At 40.3% G+C, this 26,374-nt stretch overlaps 1 protein-coding gene across 2 annotated transcripts in view; it reads right to left on the bottom strand.

The window, feature by feature from the left end:
* The window catches only part of b3glcta (beta 3-glucosyltransferase a), a 190,201-nt gene that overhangs the window by 51,629 nt on the left and 112,198 nt on the right, over positions 1 to 26,374 (bottom strand). For both annotated transcript variants that reach the window (XM_059964118.1, XM_059964117.1), the window contains exon 11: positions 24,094 to 24,207. In XM_059964118.1, the coding sequence (XP_059820101.1) occupies positions 24,094 to 24,207 (114 nt within the window). The remainder of the gene's footprint in view (positions 1 to 24,093; positions 24,208 to 26,374) is intronic.

Genomic DNA, 26,374 nt, shown 5'->3' on the forward strand with positions numbered 1-26,374 from the left:
AGTTATGTTGCTATGCAACATCTTCACTAAGATTTTTTAAATCATCCAAATGAGACTTCACTTGTGAGACAACTTGCTCTTCATGTTAAAGGCTTCTGATTAATTATATCAAATCTTTAATTTTCTTAACGACTTCATTGTAGTCCTTTTGAAAGTTACTATTTCTAGTCACCAAGGGCTTCCCAGTAAGTTTAATTTCTTTTAGTCTTGACTTCAAGCTCACTGCTTCCAGCTTGTCACATGTTGTTTTCCAAGTGCACGAACCAGACAAAACAACGGTACAGGCAGTCCCTGGGTTACGTACAAGTTCTGTTCCTGAGTCCGTCTTTAAGTTGGATTTGTACGGAAGTCACAACAAGTACATCTGGTATTATTTAACATCAGTTAGTCAAATGTTTGTCTTAGTATATAGTATATATTTCACCTTTCTATGCATATAAAACACATATAAAAAAGAAACGTATGTATTTCAATAATTAAACCACTGTGTTGCTTAATAATAATTGTAGCTTTCATCGGGGCAGGGCCTTTCACATGCTCCATTATTCTCACTTTATCCGTTATCCTTTAAAATTGTTCCGATCGTTGACTGACTGTGGCCTAAAGCTTTTCCAATGACCAATGACGTTTCACCTCTTTCCAAACGCTTCGTTAGTTCCACTTTTATTTTCAATTGCAATCGCTTTGCGTCAATGGAACAGTAACACTGCGGGCAGCAGGTCCCAAGCTCCGCCCGCTCCCGAGGTCCACTGGGTCCTAAGGACCACCTCATTGAGACAGGCTAAATGGGACAAGTGGGGGCTGTGCTGGGTTTTTTTATTTAATCATCCACAATATTCCGTGTGGGTATTTAAACAGGCGGTGGCAGTGTTTTTTTTTAATGAGGTCGAGTTGCGAGCTCAACATCAACCCGGCACGGGAACGGTCTATCACTGGAGTGAACACGGGAAACTCCGTTCTCCAGCCTGGCGCTGATCTCACTGCACCATCAGCCGATCGGAACGGTGTGGGGGGGGGGGGGGGCGGGCAGGGTCAGGGTGAATCTTACTAAGAACATTTTAAGCCAAATATAACGTTAAACACTCAACACAGTGTCAACGGCAATGTCTTAAAATGGCGGACGGCGCTGCCATCCAACTTAAAATGGCGGATGGTGTTCTCCTTCCTCGGTTTGTAAATACGAGTTGCCTGTAAGTCAGACGTTCGTAACTCGGGGACTACCTGTATTCAATTCAGATGTTGACCATTGACATATTTCAGCATTTCAATAGAACCAAGCATCGTACTCTCAGGCAAACACCACTATACAGCTTACAGTCATTCCAAACTGCGTTTCAAACCCAAGCACACAGCATGAGGCGACAAAAGGTCATTACTTGGCACAAGTTGCTCCAGGATGTGGTGCTTCTAATTTCGCAGACACGTCCAAATGCTGATGTTTGGTATAACTGTCAAAATCTTTTGTTGGCAGAATTAGGGGCCAATTCTAACATACCAATTGCCTCTGCTGGCGACCCCCACGGAATTCTCATACTTGTATGATATGCCTTCCAACCTCTCCAAAAGTGATTCTTTCAAAACTCGAAGATACGTATTCAATCCTTTATTAGTAATTAGCAAACATACAATCTTGAAGTGATGAAACTTAAGTGTAAATAAGCATTCAACAAAAGATATGACATCCATTCACCCCAGTTCCAAACTGAGCTGAACAAAACACAAATACATAACTTACTTCCTTTCCCTTTTTACTATGCCCTCACTCAAAATAAATACAGAATACAATGTAGATAGACACCAGATACATAGCTCCTACATTAATTTCATATTGTAACTTGCCATTTTTTTTTCAATTTTTTGCTCTTCCTTTGGCAAGTTCTAAGATGCTTTCAGGTTTCTGACCCAATGCTATTTGGACTATCTCACAGTCGCCATGAAAGAGTTGGCCTGTGGGGCCTGTTTCCATGCTGTATGAAATGTTAGCCTCTTCTTTGCATTTAATTTTACCTTCAGTATCTCTCATCATCCACTTTTCCCATTAGCTCTTTGTGATAGAAGGAATAATTTTTTTGCTATTTTTTTTGCAGCACCTTCATATTGTTCAATGCAGTCTTTCAATCAATCAAAGCCAACTATTTTCTCATCTTAAACAACAGAAAATCTACAGATGCTAGAAATCCAAGCAACACACACAAAATGCTGGAGAAACTCAGCAGGACTGGAGAGAAAAAAGATTTTTATCATCTTTTTAGTTTGATTAGATTTAAGACTGTGGTTTTACACTGAATCACATCAAACTCAAATTCAATGCCAAATTCCATCAAAATTACTCTGACCCAACAATCGGGACACAAGATTATCAAATAATTTCTTTTCACTGCACAAAATAACCTTTTCCTTCAAAAACATCTTGTACGCATTCCATGAATTCAAATTCCATTTTACTACATTGATTTGTTCAGTCTCTATTTAATTTCTCATGATTACAGTATTATCCCTGTTGCTATTCACTATTCACTTATTCCTAATTTCCTGATCATTCTTCTGTGTCAATTATCACAACACAAATTTGTCAGTCTATTGCTATTTCTTACCTTGATTCAATTTGACTCTAGTTCAAGATGTACAAACAAGCTGGACGAATTCAGCAGGTCTGGCAGCATCCGTTGAAATGAGCAGTCAACGTTTCGGGCCGAGACCCTTCGTCAGGACTGAAGAAGGAGGGCGCAGGGGCCCTATAAAGAATGGAAGGTGCCAGGTGAAAAACCAATCAGAGGAAAGATCAAGGGGTGAGGGAGGGGAAGTAGGGAGGGGATAAGCCGGAGAGGTGAAGAAGGAATGAAAGGGGAAAGCACTATGGGTAGTAGAAGAAGGCAGAATCATGAGAGAGGTGATAGGCAACTGGAAGAGGAGGCAGAGTGAAAGTGGGATGGTGGAAGGGAGAAGGAGTGAATTACCAGAAGTTGGAGAATTCACTGTTCATACCAAGGGGCTGGAGGCTACCCAGACTCTAGTTCAATATAGGGAGAAGATTAAGTCAGGATTCACAACAAATAGCACACGTGACTTGTGGTGAGGGTTGCATGCCATTGCAGACTTCAAAGTCAAACATTATGGTGCCCCAACATTGTGGCGTCTCTCCCAGATGACCTCAATCGCTCTTATGCTCTGTTCGATGTTGCTAAATCTGAGCCTCCGAGAAAAGCCACCACTACAAACTGCAACTTGGTCATCTCTGAGGCTGAGGTACGCAGATGTTTCCAATGAGTGGACAGTAGTAAGGCTGTGGGACCAATGGCATCCCAGGGTGAGCACTCAAGATGTGCGCAGCACAACTGGCAGATGCATTTACTGATATTTTTAATCTCTCCCTCTCCCAGTGTAGAGTGCCCTCCTGCTTCAAATTATCCACCATTATCCCTGTACCAAAAAAGACCAAGGGAACAGACCTGAACAACTGGCGTCCTGTCACACTCACCTTAATAATAAGCAAATGCTTTGAGAGGCTGGTGCATCTGCAGCTTGCTACCACCCAAACTGGACCCCCTACAGTTCGCCTACCGACAGAACCAATCAACAGATGACGCAATAGCCACTGCTCTACATGCTGTCCTTACACATCTGGAGTAGAACGATGCTTATGTGGGAATACATCAGCATTTAACACCGTAGATCCATCCAGGCTCAACAAGAATCTCAGCGACTTCGGCCTTGACTCTGCCTTGTCCAGCTGGATCCTGGACTTCCTGTCAGATCGCCAGCAGGTGGTAAGAGTGGGCTCCCCCACCTCCACCCCTTGCACTCTCAATACAGGAGGCCCTCAAGGCTGTGTACTGAGTCCCCTCTTTACTCCCTGTATACCCATGACTGTATCACTAACTAAAGCTCCAATCAGCAAATTAAATTTGCTGATGACACTACATTTATTGGCCTTATCTCAAACAATAACGAGGTGGCCCACAGGAAGGACGTCATCTCTCTGACAGTGGTGTCAAGAAAACAACCTCTCCATCAATGTCGGAAAACCAAAGGAGCACGTTGTGGACCTCAGGAGGAATGGAGATGGGCTAACCCCTATTGACATCATTGGATCTGGGGTTGAGGGTAAACAACTTCAAGTTCCTCGGCATCCACATCACTAAGGATCACACGTGGTCTGTACGCACCAGCTGTGTGGTGAAAAAGGCACAACAGCGCCTCTTTCACCTCAGATGGTTGAGTAAGTTTGGTATGGGCCCCCAAATCCTAAGAACTTTCTACAGGGTCACAATTGAGAGCATCCTGACTGGCTGCATCAGTGCCCGGTATGGGAACTGTACCTCCCTTAATCGCAGGACTCTGCAAAGAGTGGTGCGGACAGCCCAGCGCATCTGTAGTTGTGAACTTCCCATGATTCAGGACATTTACAAGGACAGGTGTACAAAAAAGGATCTTTGGGACCCGAGTCACCCCAACCACAATCTATTCCAGCTGCTATCATACAGGAAGTGGTACTGCAGCATAAAAGCCAGGACCAACAGGCTCCAGGATAGCTTCTTCCACCAGGCCATCAGACTGTTGAACTCACACTGATCTGAGAGTACTCTGTATTACATTGACTGTTCTATTTATTATAAATTACTATGATTGCACATGGCACATTTAGTTGGAGATGTAACATAAAGATTTTTACTCCTCATGCATGTGAAGGATGTAAGAAATAAAGGCAATTCAATTCAATTCTCAACCATAATTTGTCAGATCAATAATATACTTAATCACCTTATTGATCTCTTGCATTATTAATATCAGCCCATTTTCCTTTATCCTTCCTAAACAGCAAATACTGCTTGTGTCATCTTAGTGTAAGATCAGAAGATATAGGAGCAAAATTAGGCCACTGGCCCATCGAGGATCCTCCGCAATTTTGTCATGGCTGATCCAATTTTCCTCTAAGACCCAATCTCCTGCCTTCTCCCTGTATCTCTTCATGCTATGACCAATCAAAAATTTATCAACCTCTGCCTTAAATATATAGAGACTCGGCTTCCACAGCTGCCTGTGGCAAAAAAAATCTACAGATTCACCACTCTCTGGCTACAGAAATTCCTCTTCATCTCCTTTCTAAAAGAATATCCACCAATTATCCTCTGGTCTTAGACTTTCCCATCATAGGAAACATCCTCTCCATATCCAGTCTATCAAGGCCTTTCACCATTAGATAGGTTACAATGAAGTCACCCCTTATTCTTCTAAATTCTAGTGAATATAGGTGCAGAACCATCTAACGCTCTTCATATGACAGGCCAATCAATCCCAGAATCACTTTTGTGAGCCTCCTTTGAACTCTCTCCAGTTTCAGAACATCCTTTCTATGATAAGGGGCCCAAAACTGCTCACAGTATTCCAAGCGAGGTCTCACTGCTGTTTTATAAATTGTCAACATTACATCCTTGCTTTTATATTCTAGTCTTCTTGAAATGAATGCTATCATTGCATTTGCCTTCATCACCACAGACTCTACCTGCAAATTAACCTTCAGGGAACCCTGCACAAGGACTCCCAAGTCTATTTGCACCTCAGTTTTTTTTGTTTTATTTTCACTTAGAAAATAGTCAACCCTTTCATTTCTTCTACCAAAGTGCATGACCATACACTTCCCAACACTATATTCCATCCGCCATTTCTTTGTCCATTCTCCAAATCTGTCCAAGTCCTTCTGTAGCCTCTCTACTTCCTTTAAACTACCTGCCCATCTACCTATCTTCATGTTGTCTGCAAATTTTGCAAAATTGAATCCATCAATTCCATCATCCAAATCATTGACAAATAATGTAAAAAGATTATCCCGCTAGTTCAGGTGCAAACCAACCCTACTGGCCAGGTCCTACCTTTCCTGGAACCATATTCCATAACAGTAATTAGATCATATCTATTTACTTCTATTTGTACTGTAGCCAAAAAGAACTATAGTCTACAGATCAGTACACTCAAATTGGTCAAAGGACAGTGGAAGTAGACAAATTAATTGTCTTTATTCTTGACATGAGGTTGATGGAATGGAGGGTGCCATTTTATGAGCTGTCTTGTGAAGTGGTTTTGCTGAGGAATAACTGTATCAAACTGCTTTAAAGAGGGCACAAAGATGCTCCAGATATCTGCTGGACGAGAGATCATTTCCAAATAAAACTTTATTTGTGAGGTAACACATACAACACGCTGGAGGAACTCAGCAGGTTGGGCAGCATCCGTGGAAATGAGCAGTCAACGTTTCGGGCCGAGACCCTTCGTCAGGACTGAAGAGGGAGGGAGCAGGAGCCCTATAAAGAAGGTGGGGGGAGGTTGGGAAGGAGAGGGCTGGTAGGTGCCAGGTGAAAAACCAGTAAGGGGAAAGATCAAGGGGTGGGGGAGGGGAAGCAGGGAGGGGATAGGCAGGAAAGGAGAACAAGGAATGTAAGGGGAAAGCACTACGTGTAGTAGAAGAAGGCAGAGTTATGAGAGAGGTGATAAGCAGCTGGAGGAGGAGGAGGCAGAGTGAAACTGGGATAGGAGAAGGGAGAGGGAGAGAATTACCAGAAGTTGGAGAATTCAATGTTTTTCCCACCCTCCCCCCACTTTCTTTATAGGGCCCCTGCCCCCTCCCTCTTCAGTCCTGACGAAGGGTCTCGGCCCAAAACTTTGACTGCTCATTTCCACGGATGCTGTCCGACCTGCTGAGTTCCTCCAGCATGTTGTACACGTTGTCTTGACCCCAGCATCTGCAGTGTACTTTGTGTTTCTTATTTGTGAAGTGTTCTTCGGAGTAATAGAACATGCAGGTTTATGAAAAGTGGGGTCTGTGTCTGACCTGAGTAACTTGGAGCCTAGTAACTGGCTCAGTTATTCTGATTTAGAGCAAAGAGACATTAATTACTTCTTGTTACTTGCCAAATTGGGCAATAATTTGATGCTGCCCTGGACCAGAGCCAATGGAAAGCTGACACACGCTAGCCAGATAAACCAGAGCCAACAAAATTGAAACAAACCATTTAAGCTGATAAAAGAGTATAAAAATGAATGGCTTTGAATGGAAAGCAGCAACAACTCTCCAAAGATCAACCACTGCAAATGTGGAGGACCCCACGTCAAACATCAGGACCATGAGGAATGCCTGACTAGCATATGCTCCTTTCCCCAGCTATTACCTTTGCACGTCGCATCAGAGAAACTGCATACAGGAATTCAGTTGTATAAATTCATGTGCTTATTAGTTGAGGCAATAAAGGTACTCATCAGGAAATACAGATTCACTCAGTACCTTGCCGATCATGATTACTAAGGGGTAACAGTACCATTCACTTACCTTATTACATAGGACCTCACCAAGGAGGTCATCAATGAGATCGTCTGAGCACTGCAGCTACAATACCAATCTGAGTACCAGATGATGTATCAAGCTCCTTTCAGGATGTAGTTATGATGCTGCAATTTACAAAAACAAAAACAACCTGCATATTCCAGAAATCTGAACTAAAAAACAAAAAAAATGCTCTGCAGATCAGAAAGATGGTCTGTCAACTGTCCAGTTCCAAAGAAAATCATTAACTTGAAGGATTAACTCTGTTTCTGTCCCCACATATGCTACCAGACCTGCTGAGCATTTCTAGCAATTTCTAATCACAAACAAGAGAAAATCTGCAGATGCTGGAAATCCAAGCAACACACACAAAATGCTGGACAAAAACAGGCCAGGCAGCCTCGAAGAGTACAGATAACATTTCAGGCTGAGACCCTTCAGCAAGGCTTGCTGAGTTCCTCCGGAATTTTGTTGTGTGTTTCAAGCAATGCCTATTTCTATTTCTGAGATCCAACATACAAAGTGTATCTTGCAGCCTCAGCAATTTTCTTTTCTTTCCTCTTCTGCTTTCACTTTTCTCTTTCTATTTATATCACATTCAGATAGACAATGAATTGTTAACCAGTCTCCACTGAGCCTCTCTCACTATGCCTCATCAACCATCACATGCATCATTTAGTTTCCCTTGGTGTCCACCCTATCACACTGTTGTCTGTAATATTCCACTCCCTTCTCTTATATACCTCAAAATGTATTTATTAGCTTTACAGTTCTAATGAAAAATTATGAAACTCAAACACTGATTTTGCTTCACTTCTGACAGATACTGCATAAACTGCTGAGTATTTCCAGAATTAGCTGTTACTCTTGCAGTTTGCAACCTACTACTATAAGGGAATTCAATGAAGTGTCTTGTTCAAAGAAAGAAATACCTATGTACCTTACAATGACAATGCACGTAATGGAAATGAGAGGCATGAGAACGCTGCAGTTCTATGGTTATAAGCTTCGCTGAGGCTTTGCAGTATGCCTGCAAGAAAAATATTATTTCATTGTAGATGGTTATGTGGAGGCTCACTACCTCACCTTATTTTCCAACTTGGTAGCCTCCAACCTGATGGCAATAACATTGACTTCTCCAGCTTATGGTAATTGTCCCCCCTCACCTCTTCTTCAGTTCTCCACTCTGGCCTCTTACCTCTTCTCTCACCAGCCTACCACCACCCCTTGGTGCTCCTCCTCCTTCCCTTTCTCCCATGACCCAGTCTCATCAGATTCTTTTCTCTCAGCCCTTTACTTTTTCCATCCATCACTTTGCAGCTTCTTACCTCAACCCCAACCCACCTGGCTTCACCTACCACCCTCTAGCTTGTCACTCTTCCCTTCCCCCCTCCCACCTTCTTATTCTGGCATCTTCCCCCCCTTCCCTTCCAGTCCTGAAGAAGGATCTCAGCCCAAAACATCAACTGTTTATTCATTATCATAGATATTGCCAGATCTGCCGAATTCCTCCAGCATTCTATGTGTGTAAATCTTAAATTTAATGCAACTTTCTCCATTTAAAAATCTGCATGACTGAAGAGCCTTGAGACAACATTATGTCTGAGTTTGCTGCAGTGACTTTGACAATTTGAAACAAAACTTCCAAATAATTAGATGTTTTATTGATAATGACATCAGAAGTTGACTAATGCTTGCATATTTCAGAAAATATTAATGTACCCTAATGCTTAATACAAGTGATACACTAAGGTGTTGATTTGCTTTGAAAAATGTTATCTCAGAGAGCTAAAAAAAAACAAAAATTAAACAAGGCCCATGTTTCTTCAATGTTCAAATGTGTACTGCAAGAATTTCAATGAAGTCTGTTTAAGTTGTGGCAGCAATGCTCAGAACAAAATGTGCCATTTCAGTTATGAAACAAATCAATGGAAGTCTTAGTTTAGTTTAATTACAAACTGTTCTGCTAGACCAATTACTTAAAATGCTGCATAATTATACATATTATACAGTAGTCAGTTTTGACATTCAGCATAAATATCCAATAGGTTTTGATTAATTATGATGAAAAGATTGAAAACATTGATTTCTTTTAGACATCATGAAGCATTGTTCTTTAGGAGGCATTAATCAATAACAGTCACAAGTCAACTTATTAATGAACATGATGTTACTTTTACTTAATACTTAGCTAACTGGTAATCACGGCAAAACATTAATAAAGAACTATAATCACTGTTATGTGCTGAAAAAGTATTCAGCCCTCCCTCTTGGAAGTTGCCATGCTTCATTTTTTTAGACCATTGAATCACAGTGGATTTAATTTGGCTTTTTTTTACATTGATCAAAAGATAAAGACATTTTCTTGTCAAAGTAAAAACAAATTTCTACAAAATGATCTAAATTAATTACAAGTATAAAAAGTAACAGGACTTCCGGTAAGATGGTGATTGCTTAGCTGCTCCGAACTTTTGTTCCGTTATTTTCGCTATCTTTGCACTAAATGTCTCCATTTTTTAAACCTTAGTTAGGAACTTTATTTGGTTTCTTTTACTTGCCTGTGAACACATCTACCTTACAATGTCTAGCAAGAGTTCTAAAACCGGGAGAAAGGAAGTTCCAGTTCTGCCTTCTGAGATCCTCGCTGCGTTGGAACAGCATCGAGACGATATTTTAAAGGAATTTAGAACTGCTTTCAAACAGCTGTAAGCCAAACTGGATTGGATCAACGATAGAGTGGACGAACATGCTGAACACTTATCTCGCATCGATTCGACTTCTGAAGATTTAGAAAGTCGTGTTCGATACTTGGAGACTCTCTGTTCCAGCCTAGAAGAAAAAAAATAATAAACTCCTTTCTAAAATGGTCGATCTCGAAAATCGGAGCAGACGTTGCAACCTTAGAATTCTTGGGTTGCCAGAGGCCACCGAACAGGGATCAACCGTGAAGTTCTTCGCCGAGTTACTCTGTGAGATATTCGGGAAAGATTTGCTTCCGAATATGTCCAAGCTCAAAAGGGCACACCGAGTCTACGTTCCCCCCGGAATTCTGGGCTCCCGCCCGCGACCGGTAATTTTATGCTTCCATTACCAGGTAAAACACCGTCTGATTATGGAGGCACGTTGCAGAGGTACTTTTTACTTTCCAAAATACAATCATTCGCTTTGTGGAAGATTTTGCACCCCAGACCTTAAAGATGCGCGCTGCATTTAAAGGCGTAATGAAAGTGCTTTCTGATCGTGGTTTTAAACCCTCTCTTCGCACTCCTGCCGATTTACGAATCACGCTTAATACTGGAAAATATAAGTGGTTTAAGTCAGTGAAGGAGGCTGAGGCATTTGTTGCAAGTCTTCCGGCTATCCAGCCATCTTCGGAACCCGATCGGACCTCCTAAAATGGTGGATAAGTACTTCTCGTAGTAAAATTACTTTTCCCGGACTCAGACTTTACTTGAATCACTCAGACATTATTTATTGAAACTCTAAGGGCTGTTGACAATCTCTCCCTGGATTTTGTGTGTCTTTTTTAAATAGACATTCTGTGCTTAATGTTTCCCTCTGGACGTTTAAATAGTACTTGTGTAATCTATCTTATTCTTGTATAACTTTATCTATAGAGTTCTACAATTGACTCTAACTTGTTTTGGAGGTTTGAAGTCTTTTTTGAAGGCCTCCCTGTTTGTTGGTTCACAGTTTAACTGGTGATTATCTATCTATCTATCTATTTATTTATTTATTTATTTATTTCACCCTTTTCTTTTAATCTTCGATTTTTTTTTCCTCTCTGTAAATGGTTGATAAGTACTCTTCTTGAATCTATAACTTTCCCCTTCCTCCCTTTTTTCCCCCTTTCTCTTACTTTATTCTTCCATAATTTTTCGCAGGTAGGTTGGTTTTGGTTTTCTTCCGATTTTCTCTGTATTAAGTTTTATATTTCTGCAGAAGATGTTCCAATTTGTAGTTATGTTTTCTAGTGCATAAACTAGTTACTATTTGCTAGATTATTTATACGGAACTGCTGTTAATGACACAGATCTGGAAGTTATATTTGGGTTAATTTTTTTGGTCGAGCTAGCTGCTTTTTTTGGTAGCCGTCTAGTTTTGGGTTGTGTGGGTGGGGTTGGTTTTCCAGTTCCAACATCACTCACTGTATTTATTGTTTGTCTTTATTGCTCAGGACATGTTTATGTTTTGATTTCACGAATCTATGCTTACATTTCTGCTCCCAGACTGCTATCGTATTGCTTGACTTTTTATATGCCTGCTGCCTTTTATGCATTAGTAATTGATAATGGCTAGTACACTTCAATTCATGAGCTGGAATGTAAAGGAATTGGATCACTCTGTTAAAAGAAGGAAGGTATTTTCACATATTAAACAACTCAAAGCTGACATTACTTTTCTTCAAGAAACTCATATTCGTTGTTTTGATAACTCCCGGCTTCTGTCAAAGTCGGCAGGTCAGCATTTTCATTCATCCTTTGCCGCTAAAGCTAGGGGAGTCTCCATTCTTATTAACTCAAATATTCCTTTTGAACTCCATAATGAAATATCTGATACAAATGGTCGTTTTATTATTGTTTCTGGTAAACTATACAACACTAAAGTTGTACTAGCAAACCTGTATGCCCCCAACTTTGATGATGTTAACTTTTTTGAACGTTTTTTTCCCTCACTACCAGACTTAAACCCATACTCTCTTATACTGGGTGGTGACTTCAACTGTTGGTTAGATCCTAATCTGGATCGATCGTCCTCTGTTTCCAAATCACCTACTAAATCTGCCTTAGCTATCAAATCATTTCTCTCTAATTTTGGTATCTCTGATACATGGCGTTTCCTTCATCCTACTGAGAGAGATTATTCTTTTTTTTCCACATGTTCACCATACCTTCACTAGAATTGACTATTTCTTACTCGATAACCAACTTATTCCATTTGCCTACTCTTGTGACTATCAGAGTATACTGATCTCTGACCATTCCCCAATTACTCTCTCGCTGAACTTTCCTGGTCTCTCTCAGAGGAATAAACACTGGCGGTTTAATTCAACCTTATTATCGGATGATGATTTTTTAAAATTTATTAAGGATCAGATAACCTTTTATTTTAACACTAATACATCACCCGAAGTGTCATCCCAGATTGTCTGGGATGCCATGAAAGCATATCTGAGGGGGCAAATAATCTCTTACACAGCAAATCTCAACAGAAGATCCTGTGCAGATCGATTAGACATTAACCAGATTAAAGAATTGGATCAAATATATGCCCAAACTAAGAACCCTGAATTATACAAGAAGTGTGTTGAACTCCAAACTAAATTTAATCTTCTGTCTACTCAACCTGTCGAACGCCAACTTCTTGAAAGTAAGATTTGCTTTTACATTCATGGGGATAAGTCTGGTAAATTCCTTGCCAATCAGCTGAGGCGTTCCAAAGCCAAACAACATATTACAAAGATCCAGAAGGAGAACGGAGACTTTACATCGGATCATTTAGAAATTAATGACACATTTAAAAATTTTTATTCTCGGCTTTATTCCTCTGAATCTTCGAATGACAATATCTCTGCTGATCAATTTTTTAAGAATCTGAATATTCCTTCACTTTTATCTGATTCTAAAGCCAAACTTAATGCGCCTATATCATCAGAAGAAATATCTTTTGCAATTTCTGCACTGTCCTCAGGGAAATCTCCTGGACCTGATGGATTCCCTGTAGAATTTTATAAATCATTCTCTTCACTTCTTTCTCCTCAGTTATTTTCAGTATTAACTGATTCGTTTAATTACGGCAAATTGCCACCCTCTTTCAATGAGACATCCATTATTCTTCTATTAAAAAAGGGCAAAGACCCAACAGAGTGTTCCTCGTATAGGCCGATTTCTTTGCTCAATGTTGATGTAAAGATCTTAGCTAAAATTTTGGCTCATAGATTAGAAACCGTTATTCCCTCCATTATTTCTGATGACCAATCAGGTTTTATTAAAAACCGTCTCCTTTTTTTTAACATTCGGCGTTTATTTAATATCCTATACTCACATCCAACAGGGATTCCTGAATGTGTTATTTCCCCTGATGCAGAGAAAGCATTTGATCGTATAGAGTGGATCTACCTTTTTGCAGTCTTAGAAAAATTTGACCTCGGTCAAAGTTTCATCTCTTGGATCAAATTGCTGTACCTGTGTCCTACTGCTTCTGTTTTAACTAATTTTCAGAAATCCCAGGTATTTAATCTCAAACTTGGCACCCGTCAGGGATGCCCCTTAAGTCCCTTTCTCTTTGATTTGACTATAGAACCTTTGGCGATAGCATTTCGAAATTGTCCTGAATTGACTGGGATTTAGAGAGGGGGTGTTGAACATAAAGTTTCTCTTTATGCTGATGACTTATTACTCTTTCTCTCAAATCCATCTACATCCTTACCTCCAATGTTTTCACTTCTTGACCAGTTTAGCCAGATCTCTGGCTATAAACTTAATTTACATAAGAGTGAACTTTTCCCAATTAATAAAGAAGCACAAGAATTAACATTTCGTGATCTCCCTTTTAAAGTAGTCCATAATCAATTTACTTATCTTGGAATTACAGTCACAAGGAAGTTTAAAGATCTCTTTCGTGAAAACTTTGCCAATCTTTCATATACTATAAAACAGAGTCTGGTACAATGGTCACCTCTATCTATGTCTTTGGTAGGTCGTATTAATATTGTTAAAATGTATGTTCTCCCCAAATTTTTATACTTATTTCAATCTATCCCAATTTTTATTCCCAAATCTTTTTTTGATTCCTTAGACTCTATTATTTTGTCATATTTGTGGAAGAATAAGCGCTCTAGAATTAATAAAATCCATCTCCAAAAATCTAAAAAAGAGGGTGGCATGGCTTTACCTAACTTTCGTTTATATTATTGGGCAGCTAATATACGTTGTGCTAACTTTTGGTCTTTCTTCCATGGCCAACCCAAGTGCCCTAATTGGGTGGCAATGGAGTTGAGCTCCACTAAAGAATTATCTATCTCTGCACTTCTTGGCTCTGCACTCCCTAGCAGTCTGTCCAGATCGATAGCTAATCCTCTTGTTAGACACACTTTGTGTATATAGGCTCAGTTTAGGAAATGCTATGGTTTCCATGGTTTTTCCGTTTCCAGTCCTGTCATACATAATCACCTTTTTTTTATCTACCACGTATGATTCAGCATTCCAGGTTTGGTATAGGAAGGACATTAGACGTTTTGAAGATCTCTTCATTGATAATCGCTTCACTTCTTTTCAGCAGCTCTCTGTTAAGTTCAATCTGCCCAATGCTCATTTTTTTAGATATCTCCAAATTAGACACTTTATTGCTCCTTTAATTCCTAACTTTCCTGAGATGCCTGCAAAAAATGCTATGGACTTATTTCTTTCCATTAATCTACTAGGTAAAGGTTTAATATCAATTATCCAAGATAAATTAGCAGCCTTACGACGGGCCCCTGTGGAAAAAATTAAAATGGCATGGGAGCATGATTTAAATACCTCCTTATCTGATGAGAGCTGGGACTCGATTCTCAAATTGGTTAACTCAACCTCTCTTTGTGCTCGCCATTGCCTTTTACAGTTTAAGATTGTTCATAGAGCCCATATGTCTAAATCTAAACTATCTCAATTCTACCCCGACATTAGTCCGCTCTGTGATAAATGCAAGAGGGGCGTGGCCTCTCTCATTCATATGTACTGGTCTGTCCTAGCTTGGAGAAATTTTGGAAAGATGTCTTCACTACGTTATCATATATTCTGAATCAGCATCTAGAACCAAACCCCTTAATTGCTCTGTTCGGTTTTTGGGGTGAGACAGATTTATGTCTGGGTCCGACCAAATGCCGAATATTATCCTTTGCCTCTCTCCTGGCTAGACGCCTGATCCTCCTCAGATGGAGAGATGTTGCCCCGCCCACTCATGCTCAATGGCTTAATGACATCATGGCCTGTTTGGACTTCGAAAAAATTCATTATTCAGTTCTTAATTCGGACCTAAAGTTCCATAAGGTCTGGGGACCTTTTATCGAGTACTTTCATAACCTTCCTCTTGACTAGGGTTTTTTTTTCTTTTCAGTCCCCTGCTTTCAGCTCCTTTTTTTAATCTCTGGTAGTAGGCATTACTATCCTCTGTTGCTAAGTGTATTCACAGTCTGGGAGTTTGATTGTCCTGATTTATATTCTCTATATTGTGTTGTAGACAATAGACAATAGGTGCAGAAGTAGACCATTCGGCCCCTCGAGTCTGCACCGCCATTCTGAGATCATGGCTGATCATTCACTATCAATACCCAGTCCCTGCCTTGTCCCCATATCCCTTGATTCCCCTATCCATCAGATATCTATCTAGCTCCTTCTTGAAAGCATCCAGAGAATTGGCCTCCACTGTCTTCCGAGGCAGTGCATTCCACACCTCCACAACTCTCTGGGAGAAGAAGCTCTTCCTCAACTCTGTTTTAAATAACTGACCTCTTATTCTCAATCCATGCCCTCTGGTACTGGACTCTCCCAACATCTGGAACATATTTCCTGCCTCAATCCTATCAAATCCTTTAATTATCTTAAACGTTTCAATCAGATCCCCTCTCAATCTCCTCAATTCCAGCGTGTACAAGCCCAATCTCTCCAATCTCTCTGCGTAAGACAGCCCTGCCATCCCAGGAATCAACCTAGTGAATCTACGCTGCACTTCCTCAAATGCCAGAATGTCCTTCCTTAAACCTGGAGACCAAAACTGTACACAATATTCCAGGTGTGGTCTCACCAGGGCCCTGTACAAATGCAAAAGAACATCCTTGCTCTTGTATTCAATTCCCCTTGTAACAAAGGCCAATATTCCATTTGCCCTCTTCACTGCCTGTTGCACTTGCTCATTCACCTTCATTGACTGGTGAATTAGGACTCCTAGGTCTCTTTGCATTTCTCCCTTACCTAACTCTACACCGTTCAGACAATACTCTGCCCTCTTGTTCCAGCTTCCAAAGTGGATAACTTCACATTTATTCACATAATGTGTTGTGGTTGGTCTGGAGTTTTTTTTTGTGTTGTGGGGTTTGGGGAGGATACTGAGTTTACTTGTCTTCAATTTAGGTGCTTTTTTTTAAAAATTCTCTTTCTCTGTATCATATTGTCATTGTTGCTTAATTTTGCCCTGTATTAATGTTCCTCATTGTGATTTGGGGCTTTTTTAATCTGTAAAATATATAAAAAAAAACTAATAAAAAAATATAAAAAGTAAAATAATTGATTGCATATGTATTCACCTCCTTCGAATCAGTATTTAGTAGATGCACTGTTGGCAGCAATTACAGCCTTGAGTCTGTGTGGCCTCTATTAGCTTTGCACATCTGGACACTGCAATTTTTCCCCATTCTTCTTTACAAAACTGTTCAAGCTCTGTCAGATTGCACAGGTTTTGCAAGTCCCTCACACTCTACTGGCTCACCAGGCCCTTATTTCTGCACCTCTCTCTCACTCACAAAGGTTTCAAACTTTGGAACCTTATTTTCCATGGTCCATCGAGCCCCAGTTTCCCCAGCTCTCTTTAAACTGATCAAGGAGAGTCCAGTTTCCTGTTCTCCGTTTAAGTGTACTGGGTTCACTGGGAATCTTACAATAGGATATAATATCAACACAATGTGAAGTTTAATAAGTGTTGGAGTATTAATGTAACATCCAATAATCAGGAAAACCTGTTGTCCACCCACACCAAAATTCCAAGCAAGCTGGATGATCAGTTTCACTGGTTTATCCATTGACTATGAATGACTCACTTCTTTGCTTCACAAATCATTTCACAATCTATACGTCCTAGTCTGCAAGAGTACTCTGCATTCCCAAAGCTGATGAATGTTCTCTACTTGCCATTTCACTGCAGTCCAACACTGCATAACCACAATGAAGCTTCCTTTTCATTCAAAAGACAAGCTCAACTATCGTTACCCTGGAGCAGATGGTGTGTAGGAACTTCGCACAAAATGTCCTTACCTGGAATTATATTTCCTTTCTTATGTGTACCAGTTCATTCATCATACTGGATCTGCACCAGAGCAGTAACGTCAGAATTTGCTCATTATACACATTAAACTTCATCAGTAAAATTGCTTCTCACCACACTCAATAGCAGTTAGAGAAGGTAAACAAATGCTGTCTTCCCAGAAACATCAAAGCACACAAAAAAATTACAAAGAGAAAACCAATTCCCAACAGTGTCAGAGTTCTCATGTTGGCACCCGTTTCTAAATGATCGCCTTAACGTTCTTTTCAGCAAAAATCATGGAAGTCATTGAGTAAATCAGCAGAGCAAACACTTGTTATTTGATCAATTAATCTTTTCCTCACTTTTTGACATCATTGAACTTCGGAATCGTGCCAAGTCCTGATTATTAACCAATATTAAAAAGCATAGTGGTCCTGACACCACTTTACACTTGCACCAAAATCAGAATCAGAATCAGACTTTAATCGCCAAGTACCTGTGCACATACAAGGAATTTACTTCTGGCAGATGTTGTCTCTCTGCTCATAACAGATGATAAATATAAATGAAAACATAGATTATACGTACAAGTAGTGCAATCCAAGTAATAGTTAGCCGACAGTTAACCAGCAGTTAACTGTTCAGCAAAGTGACCGCAGTAGGGAAAAAACTTCTCCAGTACCTATTAGTCTTAGTCTGGAGGGATCTGAAGCGCCTACCAGACGGAAGCAGTTCAAACAGTCCGTGCGCAGGATGGAAGGAGTCCTTTATGATGTTCCCCACCCTCTTCTTCAACCTGGAAGAGTACAGGTCCACAATAGAGGGCAGGGAGGCTCCAATGATGCATTCGGCAGTCCTCACTGTGCGCTGTCACCTAAAGAACAACGCTTCACCAATAATCGGTTTTCAGTCCATTAGACACATTGCTTTTAATTTTGCAAAAGATAAATTTTAATCATTCCAATAAATCATTGTCTCCAGTTGGAAATACAAATGTTTGCAGGAGTATAGTTTCAGGATAGCATTATAAATTTGCTTTTTTTAAAAATTCTGATTATGATTTTGATTTCTAGAAATTTTTGAGAAGACTTCATCTCTGAAAATAGTCCGGTAGAGTGCTCAGGTAAAATTTGTTATTCTTTGTAAAATCTTTGATACAATAATTTTGCAATACTTGAGCATTTTCAGAATAGAAAAACGAAGATCTTGTAGTCTAATGCAGCAACAACAGCAGACGGTGGTGACAAAATTTCCAGCAATGTGTTAAGGTTTTGGTGATGCAACAGGACCATAAGACCTAAGAGCAGAATTAGGCCATTTGGCCCATCAAGTCTGCCCCGCTCATGGTTGATATATTTTCCTTAGCAATCTCATTGTCTTGCTTTCTCCCCATAACCTTTGACAGCCTTACTAATAAAAAGCCTTTCAACCTCTGCTTTAAATATACCTATGACATGTGTATGCACAGCTATCCATGGCAATTCATAGAAACATAGAAAACCTACAGCACAATACAGGCCCTTCGGCCCATAAAGTCGTGCCGAACATGTCCCCACCTTAGAAATTACTAGGCTTACCCATAGCCCTCTATTTTTCTAAGCCTCATGTACCTATCCAAAAGTCTCTTCAAAGACTCTATTATATCCGCCTCTACCACTGTTGGCGGCAGCCCATTCCAAGCACTCACCACTCTCTGAGTATAAAACTTACCCCTGACATCTCCTCAGTACCCACTCCCCAGCACCTTAAACCTGTGCCCTCTTATGGCAACTATTTCAGCCTGGGAAAAAGCCTCTGACTATCCACACGATCAATTCATTCCAGATTCACCGCTATCTGATTAAAGGAATTTCTTCACATCTCTGCCCTTCTATTTTGAGGCTGTGCCCTCTGGTCCTAGACTCCTCCACTACTGCAAGCATCCTCTCACTTCCAATTTACCTAGGCCTCAATACGTGATAGGTTTCAATGAGATCTCCACTCATTCTTTTAAACTCCAATGAGTATAGGATGAGAGCCATCAAACGCTCCTCATATGTTAACTCTTTCATTCCCGGAATCATTCTCGTAAATGTTTTCTGGACCTGCTTCAGTGCCAGCACAGCCTTTCTTATATAAGGAGCTCAAAACTGCTTACAGTACTCCAAGTGCGGTATGACTAATGCCTTATAAATTCTTAGAATTACATCCTTACTTTTATATTCTAGTCCTCTTGAACAAAAGTGCTAACATTACATTTGCCTTCCTGACCACCAACTCAACCTACAAGTGAATCTTTAGGGAATCCTGCACTAGGATGTGCAAGTCACTTTGCATTTCTTATTTCTGAATTTGCTCCCCATTTAGAAGTACATGATGTATGCCTCGATTTCTTCCACACTTTCCTACATTGTATTCCATCTGCCATCTCTCCTAATCTGACCAAATTCTTCTGCACACTTGTTGATTCTTCAGCACTGTCCACCCCTCCACCTATCTTTGCATCATCTGTAAACATGGCTACAAAACCATTAAATCCGTCATCCAGATCATTAACGTATAATATGAAAAATAGCAGACACTACACCAACCCCTCCAGAATACCACCAGTCATCAAAAGGCCAACCAGAAAAAGCCTCCTTTCTTCCCAGTCAGCCAATCTTCTATCCATGCTAGTATCTTTTATGTAATACCATGGGCTCTTATCTTATTTAGCAGCCCCTTGTGTGGCATCTTGTCAAATGCCTTCTGAAAATCCAAGTTAACAACACTCACAGACTCTCCTTTGCCTTTCTTGCCTTTCATTTTCTCAAAGAATTCTCAGGTAAGATTTCCCCTTAAGGAAATTATTTGCTCACTTCAGCCCATTTTGTCACGTGCCTCCAAGTACCCTGAACCACGATCTGCAATAATGGACTCTAACACCTTGCCAACCACTGAAGTCGCGTTTCAAGAGTGGAGTGTCATTTGCAGTTTTCCAGTGCTCAGGAACCATTCCAGAAACTAGTGATTATTGGAAGATCACTGCTAATAACTCCACAATGTCTTCAGCTACCTTTCGTAAATTTGAGGGTAGTCCAGGTGACTTATTCAAGCTTTAGATCTTACCGTTTCCCAAGTACATTTTCCTCAGTAATAGGGACTACAAACACTTCTGCCCCCTGGCACTCTGAAATTTCTGGCATACTGCTGGTGTATTCCACAGTGAAGACAGACCTAAATACTTATTCAGTTCATCCATTATTTCTCGGTTCCCCATTGCTACCTGTCCAGTGTCATTTTCCAACAGTCTGATGTCCATTCTTGCCACTCTTTTACTGTTTAAATATCAGCAAAAACTGTTAAAAGATTCTCAGACTTCTAACTTCCCACTAATTTTTGCTATACTGTATGTCCTCTCTTTTGCTTTTATGCTGTCTTTGAATTGCCTTGTCAGCCACAATTGCCTCATCCTTCCCTCAGAATACTCCTTCTTAGGGATGAACTGAATTACTCACAGAAATTCCAGCTACTGCTGCTCTGCTGTCATCCCTGGTAGTGCCCCCTTCAAAACAACTTTTGCCAGCTCCTCCCTCATGACTTTGCAGTTCCCTTTACTCCACTCTAATACGAATACATCTGATTTTAGCTTCTCCCTCTCAAACTGCAGGGTAAATTTTATTATACTATGATCACTGCCTCCTAAGGAGCAGTACATTACAGAACACCCAGACCAGGATTACCTCTCCCCTTCCGGGTTCAACCACAAGCTGCTCTAAAAAGTCATCTAATTGGCACTCTACCAACTCCTTCTCTTGGAATTCAGTACCATCCTTATTTTCTCAATACACCTACATATTGAAATCCCCATGACTACTGTAGCATTTGCATTTTACATGCCTTTTCTAACTCCCCTTGTAACTTGTACCCTACATCCTGGTTATTACTCAGTGACTTCTACAGTCGGCCCTCCTTATCCGCGTGTGATTGGTTCTGGGACCCCCCCCCCTCCCCCCGTGGATACCAAAAAACGCGGATGCTCAAGTCCCTTATTTAACCTGTCTCAGTGCGGGTGGGCTTTAGGACCCGGGGGAGCTCCAGATCCGCTGCCCGCGGCTGCTGCTGAATCCACAGCGTTTCTGTTCCGTTGACGGAAAACGAACACGATTGAAAATAAAGTGGAAATAATAAAGCGATCAGAAAGAGGTGAAACACCATCAGTCATTGGAAAAGTGTTAGGCTGTGCCAGTCAACGATTGGAACTATTTTAAAGGATAAAGTGAGAAAGGCTCTGCCCCGATGAAAGCTACAATTATTACTAAGCAGCACAGTGGTTTAATTATTGAAATACATTTGCTTCTTAAGTGTTTTATATGCATAGAAATGTAAAATATATTCTATATACTAAGACAAACATTTGACTAACTGACGCTAAATAATACCAGATGTACCTGTTCCGACTTAAGTACAAATCCAACTTAAAGACTGCCTGTACTTTAAATCATCTCTAGATTACTTACAGTACCTAATACAACGTAAATGCTATGTAAATAATTGTTATACTGTATTGTTAGGGAATAATGACAAGAAAAAAGTCTGTACATGTTCAAACAACGTGTGGAGAAAGAACTTCTGGGTTTTCCCAATCCACGGTTGGTTGGATCTGCACATGCGGAACCCGCGGATAAGGAGGGCCGACTGTATATAACGCCCATCGGGGTTTTTTTTAACCTTTACTGTTTCTTAACTCTGCCCGCAATGATTCTGCATCATTTGATCCTATGTCAGTTCTTTATAAGGATTTGTCTTTACTATTTTCCAATGATGCCACTCAACCCCTCTGCCCACATGTCTGTCCATTTGACATGATGTGTATCTTTAGATGTTAAGCTCCCAACTGTGATCTTCTTTCAACAATTACTCTGTGAATCCCACATCATATCTGCCAACTTCTAACTGCGCTGCAGGATCTACCTTATGACATATACCGTGTGCATTCAAATATAACCCTTTCAGTCCGTACTCACCGCCTTTCTTTTCAACTTTGTCTCCATGTTGTCTGAAGTTAAAATTTTATTCCTCTCCAAACTTTTTGTCTTATTCTTTGCTGTGGAGACTTCAGTAACCTCTCTTGCACTCTCTTTCCCTTTTACTTTATTCATACTTTTTCACACTGTTGAATTTAGTTTAAAGCACTATCAACATCTAGTTATGTGATTTATCCAGACTCTGGTCCCAGCACGGTTCAGTTAGAGCCCATGCCATCAGAACTGCTCCCTCTTCCCCAGTACTGGTGCCTATGACCTACAAATTCAAGCCCACTTCTCCCACATCAATCTCTGAGCCACACATTTAACTCTTTGATCTTATTAACTCTGTGCTAGTTAGCAAATGACTCAGATAATAATCCAGAGATGATTACTTTTTTGGTTCTGCATTTTAATTTAGTCCTTAGCTGCTCAAATTCCCCCAGTGACCTCTTTCCTTGCTCTTCCTACATCGCTGGTATCCACATGGACTACAACAATTCTCCCCCCACTCCAAGTTCTTCTGCAGGTCAAATGAGATGTCCTGAACATGGGGACCAGGCAGACAACACAGCCCTTGGGACTCCTGATCCTAGCAACAGAGAATTGTGTCTATTCCTAATTACAACTATATTTCTCTTCTCTCCTTCTTGAATGACTCACTAACTCATGGTGCCACTGTTCAGATGGTTCCATGGTTCAGTTGCTAATCCCTCCTACAGCCGTCATTCTCCTCCTCATAGGAAGCAACAATTTTAGACCTACTGAGCAAACTCAAGAACTGAGGCTCCTCCAGCATTACTACCTGGATCCTACTACCTGCCTCACATTCAGTCACACCCTCTTGTCCCCGAACACACAACAAGTTTGGAGTAGTTAATCTAATGAGTGTGATTGCTTTCTGAAACACGTCCAGGTTTGTCCTGTCATAAGTGGCTTAAGAACTTATGATCTTCATTCCTTAGAATTTGGAAAAATAAGGGGTGACCTTACTGAAACACATAAGATGCTGATGATAGGGCAAGACGTTTCCATTAGTAAGAAAATCTTAAATTAGTGAGTATAGTTACTAGATTTAGGGAGATAGTTTAAAACCGAGATGTATAGGCATTTCTTCACTGTAATCTACAGAATTCTTTATCCAAGGAATTTGTTGAGTCTAGATCACTAGAGGTATTTGACGAGAAACTACATACAATTTTGAATGATCAAGGAAATGGAGGCCACGTAGATCTAGCATAGGAGAGGAGAGGAACCCTGGGGCTCAGATTAGCCATTGTCACATTGAATCCTGACACAGGCTTGAGGAGCCAAGTGGCCTCTTCCAGACTGAAATATCACAGTGTTTAAAGCCCAGATTCTAGGTCCTCAACTTTGAGCCCAAGTTCCTCAAGCAACCAACACATACCGATGTGGTCACCAGCAGCCACAGTGGTCCACTAGCTCCCACATCATGCAGCTGCAGCACATCACCTGATCCTGGATTCCTACTTTATTTAATAGTTGTAACCTGGTGTCTTTTTAGTTAACTACTATATGAAAACTTATTTCGCACAAAATTAATCCATCAGAAATGTGCTTCTGATAAAAAAAATAACCAATTCATTTATTTTACATAATTAGTCCATGTGATCCAGCAACAAAAACACACTGCTGTCAATTTTGCATGAATGCTTGTCATAATACTGAGATATGAATAGTTTCTATTGTTAACAAATGGAAAGGAATGAAACACCTATATTTTTATTGTAAATATCTTCAGTGAGACTTCAATTTAGTCTAGTAGTGACTTACCTCTTTCGGTGTTTGGTATCCCTAAGTACAGGGTTGGAATTGAGCTATCTGCATGATCACTGTAGTATTCTATCAGAGCTGCTTCTTTCTCCCACGTCTTCTTTACAATAGGAACTACAAGATATAGAAAAACAATTGCTTAGAAATCATGTAACCAAAAATTGAAAAACTTGATTTTTGAAAGCCAGAGCAAACTAATTATATGGCAGTTTATCCAAAAACTTGCAAAGCAGTTAATTTTGTAATACAAACTGAACCCTATCTTTTACAATGTGACCACAAAGAAAGTTCAAACCATTATGAAAGAGCTCAAAATGTTGTAGGAGCATATTAATGGTACCAGTCAAGCCATTTATCAAATGTGTACTAACTTAATCTTCTCTAACTATGTGTACTTTTATTTATTTTTCTCAACATGTTGAAAGGGGAACAAGCAATTTTCACAAAGCATGAAGCAGAATCAGTTAACCAAGTTAAGGCATAATCTGAACTAAAGTAGCCAACTATTTCAAGCAAAGAGCAGATTTCTGAATCACCTTGAGGCTACAAAGGAGTCAGACATAAGAATTAAAAACCACATCCATCACTAAATTTGAGCCTATACTATTCCACTTTCACTTGAACTTCAGTCTTCCATGTAGTTAATCCCCACTTTCGGTCATTTATCTACTGTTCCTTCACATCACTGCTTTTCACCTTTTTATTTCTGCTTTGCACCCTATACATACTCCCCTCCTTTTCACTTCTGCAATAGCTGTGATCCAGTTTTCTGACAGGAGCTCAGGAAGATGGTCCACTGTTAGGTAAAAGTAGTAGGCTCTAGCTACATTGCACTTAAAGGCTTAAACAGCAGTTTTAATTTCGAAAATAATAAGAGTTGGAAGAAGCCACTCAGTTGCTTAAGCCTGTCCCAGGATTCAATGTGACACTGTCTGATCTGCTGCCACAGGTCTTGTCTACTCTTCTTTGCTACATCCACGTCACTTCCATTTCCTTGATCATTCAGAAATATATCTACTTTGTCATCAACTATCCCCTACAATCTAGGCTCAACAGATCACTTGGGTAAAGAATTATAGAGATTCACAACCTTCAGCAAGAAGAAATTCCTACAAACCTCAGTGTTAAACTAGTGCCCCCAATCTAGCAACTATACCCCATAATTCTGACAGGCTGCATGATTGTCTGGTACGGGGATGGGGCAGCTACTGCACAAGCCTGAACAAAGTTGCAGAGGGTTGTAAATTTGGTTGGCTCCACTTTGGGTACTAGCCTGCAAAGTGCCCAGGACATTTTCAAGGAGGAGCATCCATTATGAAGGAGCTCCAGCACACAGGGCATGCCCTTCTCTCACTGTTACCATCGGGTAGGAGGTACAGAGGCCTGAAAGTGCACATTCAGTGATTCAGGGGCAGCTCCTTCCCCTCTGCCATCCAACTCCTGGATAGATGTTAAACCCTTGGACACTAACTCACTTTTTAAATATATATTATTCCTGATTTTTGCATGATTTTTAATCTATTCAATATACTTATTCTGTAATTTATTTATTTATTTACTATTATTATTTTCTCTTCTATATTATGCTTTGCATTGAACAGCTGCTGCTAAGTTAACAATTTTCACGTCACATGCCAGTGATAATAAACCTGATTCTGATTATTCAAGGTTGTCCCAGGGTCCTGAAGGAGTGTGTTGACTAGCTGTGTGGAGTTCTCCAGTGCATTTTCAATTTGAGTCTCAGCCTGGAAAAGGTCTTGACTGAGTGCAAAACATCATGTGTGGTTCCAGTACCCAAGAAGGGCCAACTGAAAGTCTTGAACGACTACTGTCGTCTGACTCAGACCTCACACATCATGAAGACCCTGGAGAGGCTGGTCCTCTCTGTCTGAATACAGGCTTCAGTTCTGTGCACTGCACTTGAAGAAAGTGAGATTGGTTCTATACGTGCTGCAACAGTTGCACCAGAAGCAAACACGAATTATGAGGAGCTGCTCTGTAAAGGCAGTTTACAATCCCTCTACACAGAAGATTAGGAGCGATCTAACCAAGTGCTTAAAATGTTGAAATTAGATACCATAGACACAATTTTTTTTAAATTTGTGAAAGCAAAAATGTGAACATAATTTTAATTTTAGAATTGAGCCATTCAACAATGAAATAATCAAGCACTGTTTCCACACGATGTTGCACTAGAAAGTTGATCGGCTCTCAACTAGAAGGATGATTTTGATTATAAAACAAGTTAAGCTTTCTAGTCCAGTCCTGAAGAAGGGTCTCA

This window comes from Hypanus sabinus, chromosome 3 (genome assembly GCF_030144855.1).
Source record: "Hypanus sabinus isolate sHypSab1 chromosome 3, sHypSab1.hap1, whole genome shotgun sequence".
In the NCBI taxonomy this organism is placed as follows: Eukaryota; Metazoa; Chordata; class Chondrichthyes; order Myliobatiformes; family Dasyatidae; genus Hypanus; species Hypanus sabinus.